Source organism: Sceloporus undulatus, chromosome 2, assembly GCF_019175285.1.
Source record: "Sceloporus undulatus isolate JIND9_A2432 ecotype Alabama chromosome 2, SceUnd_v1.1, whole genome shotgun sequence".
Lineage (NCBI taxonomy): Eukaryota > Metazoa > Chordata > Lepidosauria > Squamata > Phrynosomatidae > Sceloporus > Sceloporus undulatus.
In genome coordinates, this window is record NC_056523.1 from 334181611 (window position 1) to 334190088 (window position 8478).

An 8478-nucleotide genomic window follows, 5' to 3' on the forward strand; every position below is an offset into this window, starting at 1 on the left:
GGAAGGCTGTCCACTGTGGCTCAAGCTCCGTGGCAAGGCCCCTCCACTGCACAACTCCACCGCCATGGACTGCCGCCGTGAGCGGTCGCCCTGCCGCCTGCGCCTGGAGCTGCCCTTCTGGCAGAACTGGTACTACCTCCTGGTGGAGAGGGCCCCTGGGACCCCCGCCACGGGGAACCTCAGCTTCCAGATTGGGGTACAATTGAAAGGTGAGTAGGGTCTGCAGTAGAAGTTCCTCCCAGTCTTTCAGTGGAATATCTTTTCCTGCATTTTGCATCCATTGCTACATCGTTTGTTGTCCTGTTCTCTGGAGCAGCAGAAATCAAGCTTGCTCCCTCCTCAATATGACATCCCCTCAATATCATATCACCTCTTGACCATCTCTATGTGTGGGGTGACTGCCGGCACAAGGCGAGAGTCTGCCCATGCCCATGCGGTGTCCACTCTCTTCCCTCTGTCTCTTCCACAGACTGTTCCCAGGTGGGTCTGAGCCGCCCGCAATTTCAGCTGACTGGCTCCAACCTGAACATGCCCCACTCTTTTGGCTCTGTTGGGGGTCTGGCCTCTGCAGACACCTTGCCTCCCTCCCCTCTGAATGGCACCCAGCACCCATTGCCGCCCTCCTCGCCCCCGGCGTCCAGTGAGCGCTGCTGGCCAATCCGACCCACGCTCCGGAACGAGCTGGACACCTTCTCTGTCCACTTCTACATCTTCTTTGGCCCCAATGTCTCTGTGCCCCCCGACCGACCAGCCATCTTTGCCATCCACCTCTTGCCAGTGCTGGACAGCGGGGGCATCCTAAACCTGGAGCTGCGGCTGAACACGGTGCGTCTGCTGACCAGCTCAACAGGAGTAGGAGGGGGACCTGTGGGGTTGGACTGGTCAGGTGTGGTCAGGTCCGGTCAGGTCTGGTCGAGTCAGGCCTGGTCTGGTCTGGTCTGGGGAGGAAAGGCGGGTGGGCTGGGAACGCAGGTGACCCCAAGGGAGGAGGGCATCAGCAGTATGGCTCCCCATTTATTCCAGAGACCACCTAGCCCTCCTTTCTGTCCCAGGTGATCTCCCTACTCCTCCCCCTGGACCTCCAACTGACCCCTGGGCAAAACCAGAATGTAATGTGTGTGTGTGTGGGGGGCTTCTTCCTTCCTACAGTCGTCTCTGAGGGGGAAAAACGCCACTGTTTTTGCCTGCTTGAATCATGAGGTCCCTCTGGCCTCTGAAGAGAATGCCTCTTCCATCACCTGCCAGACAGGTAAGGCCTGGGACACTCCCCACTCACCTGTAGAGCAGCCATGGCTGCCATGGGCCCTGGCAAGGGGGCTTTATCTTTTCTGTGGCCGCTGAAGCGGGAGGGTGGGCATGGGGACCCCTGTGTCTCTCACCCGCTTTTGCTATTCCTTGGCAGAGCTTGTGGCCGGGTTCCTGCTGTCCATCAATGCCACGGCCCCCCTGGCCCGCCTGAGGATCCCCTACCCACAGACGGGCAGCTGGTACCTGAGCCTGCGCTCGTTCTGTACTACGGATCGGGGGTAAGAGCGCTGGACAGGGCACCAATGGCAAGTCTGTGTGTGGGGAGACCCCTACCCCATCATGGCTGACACCTCTGGGAGGGAGTGGGCCACAGATGGGATTCCCCTCTGGACCCGGTGGGGTGACCACCCCCTGCTTTTCACTCCCAACGGTTCACAGGTTGGAGTCATGTGGGAACATGACGGCCGAGGTGTACCTGCGGACATACCTCTCCCCATGCATCAATGACTGCGGTCCCTATGGTCAGTGCAAGCTCATGCGCACCAACAACTACCTCTATGCGGCCTGTGAGTGTAAAGCTGGTGAGTTGGTCAAGCAGGCTGGCTGGAGAAGGCCACTGGGTCGGCCAAAGGGCCACTGCACCCTTGGACCCCATTGGAAGAGAGGCGCCTGACCCTGAGCTTGGAGGTGAATCATAGGGTATCATTGGGGAATAATGGCCTATAGGGTATCATTGAGGAATACTTGCTTATAGGGATACCCCAGGTGAGAGGGGCCGTTGGCTGCTCCAGAGGGGCTCCCATGCTCTGGGTCCCCTTCCTGACCTCTGATGACCCCTTGACCTTTGTCCCCCAGGCTGGAGCGGATGGGGTTGTACAGACAACGCGGATGCTTTCTCCTATGGCTTCCAGCTCTTGTCCACCCTCCTACTCTGCCTCAGCAACCTCATGTTTGTGCCGCCAGTGGTCATCGCCGTCCGGAGCAGCTACCTCCTGGAGGCAGCCGTATACATTTTCACCATGTTCTTCTCCACGGTGCGTTGGGGGATGGCATGTGTCCACCCCGATCCACCCCGCTGGGTCTGGGGTCACTGCCAACAAAGGTCACCTGGTGAGGGGTGGTTAAGAGGGGAGCGAAGACCCTTCCCCGGCTGACCCCCTTCCTTCCCCTCAGTTCTACCACGCCTGCGACCAACCGGGCATCGTGGTCTTTTGCATCATGGACTACGACGTCCTGCAATTCTGCGACTTCTTGGGGTCCCTCATGTCTGTCTGGGTGACCGTCATCGCCATGGCCCGGCTCCAGCCGGTGGTCAAGCAGGTAAAAGTCAAGGGGCAACACAGGTGGGTACACACGTTGCCATGGCACACGCCGGGCTGAAGAAAAGTTTCTGCTGGATGGCCTTCTGTCGGGGATGCTTTGATTGAGAGTTGCTGCATGGCAGAATGGGGTTGAACTGGATGGCCTTTGCACTCTCTTCCAATTCTTTGATTCTATGATTCTATTAAATCGGAGCTGCCTGGACTGCCTGCCTACCTTCAGGTGTGTCATCTTGCTGGTAGAGATCCTCTCCTGGGCCCGTAACCCATTTTCTAAAAGCAAACGAAGATACTGGATCTGTGCAGGTGATGACTCTCTGCCTTGTTCTTCCTTCTCACCTGGGGGCAGGTGTTGTACCTGTTGGGCGCCATGCTGCTCTCCATGGCTCTGCAGCTGGACCGCCATGGACTCTGGAACCTTCTGGGACCCAGCCTTTTTGCGCTAGGGATCATGGCCATCGCCTGGGTAAGGGTACAAAGGTCCCTGCTCCCTCTCCCCTTAAAAAGGGATCCTTATTCTCCATCCCTTTGCACCCCCGGGACAATGGAGCTGGACCTACTCCCCATAAGGCTGCAGGTGGGTTGGAGGGAGGGGGGAATGACCCCCACATCCACACCCCCACACCAAAAAGGACCGTTGCCTCTATGGATTTTAACGACTCACCGGGCATCCCTTTTGCTTCCCCTCAGACGGCGCGCAGCATCCGCCGGCGCCACTGCTACCCGCCAACCTGGCAGCGCTGGCTTTTCTACCTGCTCCCCGGCGCCCTGATTGCTGCCTCCGCCATCCTGCTCTATGCCTTTGTTGAGACAGAGGAGAACTACTTCTACATTCACAGCATCTGGCACATGCTGATCGCTAGCAGTGTGGGCTTCTTGCTGCCCCCTCAGGCCAAGTCCAACGCTGTGGCCGGACTGACCGGCTCCTTGCCACGCCGCAAGGGCTGCGGCTACCAGCTCTGCGTCAATGAGCAAGAGGAGCTGGGACTGGTGGACCCCAGCGCTGGCATCTCTGTCGCCAGTGTCTGCGCCAGCTGATTGGGATGGAGGCAAGAGACTACCAGGAGGCTCCAGACAGATTCGGGGCCAGGACTGCGAAGCCTCACCGCCACAGACGCACTTGCCATGGGGCTCTGTGCCAGACCCCTCATGGCCTTCCCAGCATCCTCAGTTGCCAATCATCTGGGAGGCTTTGAGATGTGTGCAATGGAAGAGGGGGACCCCACCCCACTCAGACTGTCAAATGACCACGATCCGGGAGGAGGCACCTTCGGCAGAGGAGGACCCTTGCTTTGCACTCTGGGCACCTTCCTCTTCCTCCTCGTCCCTCTTCCTGCGTCCCATCCCTCAGATATGCAGATATTGAACTGGTCCTGCGCACAGCTGGAGCGACACCTGAAAAAAGGGGTCAGGGTCGGGGAGACCCCGTCTGTGCATGACCAGGGGTCAGCAGTGGAAGCACTTCCAAACTGTGAATGGGATCAGGTGCACTGATCAGTGGGTCCCAGTGGGGTGGGCATGCGCTTGCTTTTACACTGGGGGGTAATGACCCCATTGGTGAAGCCTCTGGACTCTGGGCCTTGCTCACAACGCTGCATGTGGGGCCCTTTTCCTGGAAGAAAAGGGATCCCCCCACCCCATTTGCACGGCCCCTTGGTGCCCACTCCTTGACTGTTAGCCTATCTCCTGTTGTGGGGCAGGGGACCAGCACGCCAGACCCACAGCCTTCCCAACTATAAAAGGCCTCTTGGTGGGGCTACTGGGAGGAAACCAAGTGGCTCTGGGGGTCAAAGGTGGGGTACCCTTTCGTCCAGCCCCCTCTCGCTCGGCCCCCTTTCTCTCAAAGGGGGCTCCAAAGGCCAACTTACCCTCCCTTGCCCCACTCATTGGGCTTCATGGCCTGCTTCCCCTTTTTTGGGGGGGGGGCTTACAGGAAGAGCCAAGTGCTGCTCCATGGAGGGAGGAGGCCTGCCAGAGCTTGACTCCCAGTGCCAATGTTTGGAAGGACGCATCCTCCTCCAATGTCCGAATATGTGAAGGGGTTTGGAAGCTATTGGGAGGGGGGGAAGCAAGGGGCCCCACTGCAGTTTCTAGGGGTCTAGCACAGGACCCTTTAGGAGAGCCTTCAGGAAGGGCAGCCACCCCCACCCCAGAAAAAAGAGGGCTGGTCCCTCCCTAGGAAAGGGCCAGAGGGGGCAAATGGTGATGGTGGTGAGTGGCCACCTGTTGATGCAATGGTCAGCCAAGGGTCTGGGCTTTGGCTCCTGCACTCAGGACTGCTTCACCCAGGGACTCCTGCTGGACACTCACCAACCACAGGGGCAGTCTTCACCCAGGTGGTCACTTGCAGGAGCAAAGGGGTGGTGTGGAGCAGGATTCTCAAGCCCTGTGTGGCTGGACAGGGCTCCTGAGGTGCCAGGTTGACAAATGAGTCAATGTCTAGTTGAGAAGATCGGTGTGGGGCTGACGGATTCAGTTACTATCCCCCCCCCCGTTGCCCCCCCCAGACCTTTTTCTGTGTCAATTGTTGCTCTACATTCCGTTTCCAAACCACTGCTGAAATACAGTGATTCCAGCAATGTCCACACTATGGAGTTATAGCACTTTAATGGCCGCAGGGAACCCTGGGATCTATAGGGTCAGAGGACAAATAATTATGGGGAAGGGGGTGTCCCAGGGCTTTAGTGCCTCCCCAGTCTCCAAATCCCAGGTGGCTAAAGTTATTGAAGTGGTATAACTGTGTGTGTGTAAGTGAGCGAAAGAGTCCGTCTTCCTCTGACCCCTTCCCAGAAGTTTGGTCCTGGGGTCAAAGGGGCCAGAGTGCTGCCCCCAGGCTGAGGGACTTCTGGAGGGGGGCTTGGGAAGCCTAAGAGGTCAAGCAGTCCTTGGTCCAAGGGAAGGATTGGGGAGGACCCCTCCAAGGATCTGGTGCAAAGCAAGGCCCCAACCCACATTTTGGGGCAGACCCTGTCCCCCCCCCCCCAGTTTCTGAATGCAGAAAGAAAGTGGTTTATTTTTTATTTAAATTTAGATTTGTATCCTGTCCATTCCTCAAATAAAAACAGGTGGAACCAAACCATTGGATTGAAGATGAAATGCAACTCTGACCAGAGGCCTCCAAGGGTCCACTGAAAGCCTAGAAGGTCAGGCCCAGGACACAAGGGTCAGAGGCTGTGTGTCCCTCCCAGGGAGAAGTGACCAGACATCCCCTCGGTCAACCAAGGTCCACTTTCCGTGTCCACGGTTGGGAGTGGGTCACAGGAGAGCACAGCGTCCTTCTGCGCTTCCACTTATTATTTATTCACTTATTTGTATCCCGCTCTTTTCCCAGGACTGGGACTCAGAGTATTTAATAATAATAATAATAATAATAATAATAATAATAATAATAATAATACAATAAAATAAAAAGTACATTGAAAAGAATTGTTAAACTGGTCCAACATCAAACATCCCAGCCTGTCATCATAGGAATTCCCTAAAAGCCTGTGTGAACAGGTCGGACTTCACCTGCCGGCGGAAGGCCATCAAGGAGGGAGCCGTTCTGATCCATTCCCTGGGAGATCAGGGAGCCCCAGAGTCTAGGAAGGGCAGCCACTGAGAAGGCCCTCTCTCGTGTTTGTGATGATGTTGGGACAGAGAGAAGGGCTTCTCCAGAGGATATTAGAGTCTGGGTCGGTTCATACCAGGAGAAAAGGTCTGCCAAAGAGTGTGGACCTGAGCCATGTAGGGCTTTGTAGGTTATAACCAGGACCTTGAATTGTGCCTGGAAACAAACTGGCAGCCAATGAAGCTGTTTCAACAGGGGAGTTGTATGGTCTCTGTAATCTGCCCCCGTTAACAGCCTGGCAGCGGCTCTTTGAACCAGCTGAATTTTCTGAACAGTTTTCAAAGGCAGCCCCATGTATAGCCCATTACAGTAGTCCAAATGGGATGCAACCAAGGCATGTACCACCCTGGCCAAATCTGGCTTCTCAAGGAACGGGCGCAGCTGGCGTACAAGTTTTAAATGTGCAAAAGCACTCCTGGTCACAGCAGAGACCTGGGCCTCCAGATTCAAAGCTGAGTCCAAGAGTACCCCCAAACTACGAACCTGTGTCTTCAGGGGGAGTGTGACCCCATCTAACACAGGCTGGATCCCTTTTCCCTGATCTGCCTTCCGACTGACCAGGAGCACCTCTGTCTTGTCTGGATAAGTTTCAACTTGTTTGCCCTCATCCAGTCCATTACTGAAGACAGGCACTGGTTTAGGACCAGGACAGCCTCCTTGGATTGAGGTGGGAAGGACTAGTAGAGCTGAGTGTCATCTGCATATTGATGACACCGCACCCCCCAAACTCCGGACAACCTCTCCCGGCGGTTTCAAGTATATGTTAAACAGCATAGGGGACAACACAGAACCTTGAGGGACCCCACAGGTCAATGGCCAGGGGGTCAAACAGGAGTCCCCCAGTACCACCTTCTGAGTTCGCCCCTCCAGGAAGGAACGGAGCCACTGTAGAACAGTACCTCCAAGCCCCATCCCAGAGAGGCGGTCTAGAAGGATGCCATGATCGATGGTATCAAAAGCCGCTGAGAGGTCCAGGAGAGCCAACAGGTCACACTCCTTCTGTCCAGTTCCCTGCGTAGGTCATCCACCAAGGCGATCACTTGAGGGTCCTGGGCTTCTCTCATGTTTCTTTGTAGAAGGGATGCCAGGCCCCATCCACCCAGCGGGGGGGGGGGGGCAGTCTCACCCAGGGCTTCTCCAGGACACACTACAGGGCTGTACTGGGGACTAAAGACTGGCTGCAGGTGGACACTGGGAGGCATCTTCCAGAAGGCAAAGCCTTGGCACTGCAGAGGGCTGTCAGGAAGTTCCTCCTAATGTTAAGGTCGGATCTCTTTTCCTGGTGCTTCAGTCCATTGCTCTGTGTGCAGATCTCTGGAGGAGCAGAAAACAAGCTCCATCCTTAATATGACATCCTTTCAAATATTTAAACAGGGCTATCATCATAGAATCATAGAGTTGGAAGAAACCACAAGGGTCCTGATCCACTCCAACCCCCTTCTGCCATGTAGGTAATCTCAATCACAGCATCCCCTTTGACAGATGTCCATCCAGCCTCTGTTTAAAGACTTCTAAGGAAGGAGACTCCATTACAATCTCCATTGAGGAAGGTGTGTGTTCCTCTGTCAAACAGCCCTTACTCTCAGGAGGTTCTTCCTAATGTTGAGCTGGAATCTCTTTTCCTGGAGCTTGCATCCATTGCTCCATTGGGTGCCAGTCTCTGGAGCAGCAGAAAACCTCTTAACCTTCTTTTCTCCAGGCTAAACATTCCCAGCTCCTTAAGGCGTTCCTTGTAAGGCTTCATGGTTTCCAGACCTTCCGCCATTTTGGTGGCCCTCCTTTGGACATGGCTCCAGCTTCTCAACGTCCTTTCTGGACTGGAGTGACCAGAACTGGACACAGGATTATTCCAGGTGAGGCCTGACCAAAGCAGAATAGAAGGACACTAATACTTCCCTTGATCTAGAGACTAACTTCTATTGATGCAGCCTAAAATCGCATTGGCCTTTGTAGCTGCCGCATCGCACTGTTGACTCATGGTTTCACCCCATTAACCAGGTCATTCCTGTTAGTTAGGGTCAGACCTAAAATGTTGGCTCTTCCACCTTTTGGACAATGGAATTGTCTTTGAGGCAAGTGAGGACTTTGTTAGACCTTGAGACCTGGAGTCAAGGCACCCAACTAAAGGAATCATAAAGTGATTAAAAGGCGTCAGTCTGCAAACCAGGAAAGACAAACTCCCCATTCATAGAATCATGGAATCATAGAATCGTAGAGTTGGAAGAGACCGCAAGGGCCCTGATCCAGTCCAACCCCCTTCTTCTGCCATGCAGGAAATCCAAATCAAAGCATCCCTGACAG

The 8478-nt window shown here is 55.2% G+C and overlaps 2 protein-coding genes across 4 annotated transcripts in view; both read left to right on the plus strand.

Annotated features, from left to right (window-relative positions):
* The first annotated feature begins 6 nt into the window (after positions 1-6).
* TMEM8B (transmembrane protein 8B) lies at positions 7-3766 on the plus strand. Of its 3 annotated transcripts, none has more exons than XR_006101734.1 (8): positions 7-209; positions 470-825; positions 1150-1249; positions 1403-1526; positions 1687-1829; positions 2104-2282; positions 2422-2790; positions 2917-2992. XR_006101734.1 is itself a non-coding variant. In XM_042447695.1 (8 exons), exons 1-8 carry the CDS (start codon positions 529-531, stop codon positions 3603-3605), a joined length of 1455 nt encoding a protein of 484 aa, XP_042303629.1. In that variant the 5' UTR covers positions 117-528; the 3' UTR covers positions 3606-3766. The 3 variants fall into 3 exon arrangements, 2 of the variants coding, with proteins under 2 accessions (XP_042303631.1, XP_042303629.1); XM_042447695.1 differs by adding an exon at positions 3258-3766 and having other exon boundaries at positions 117-825; positions 2422-2568; positions 2917-3033; XM_042447697.1 differs by having other exon boundaries at positions 2422-3000.
* Positions 3693-8478, plus strand: part of LRPAP1 (LDL receptor related protein associated protein 1) — a 31849-nt gene continuing 27063 nt past the window's right edge. Inside the window, exons 1-3 of the mRNA XM_042447878.1 lie at positions 3693-4038; positions 4268-4360; positions 8008-8030. Of these exons, the coding sequence (XP_042303812.1) occupies positions 3693-4038; positions 4268-4360; positions 8008-8030 (462 nt within the window). The remainder of the gene's footprint in view (positions 4039-4267; positions 4361-8007; positions 8031-8478) is intronic.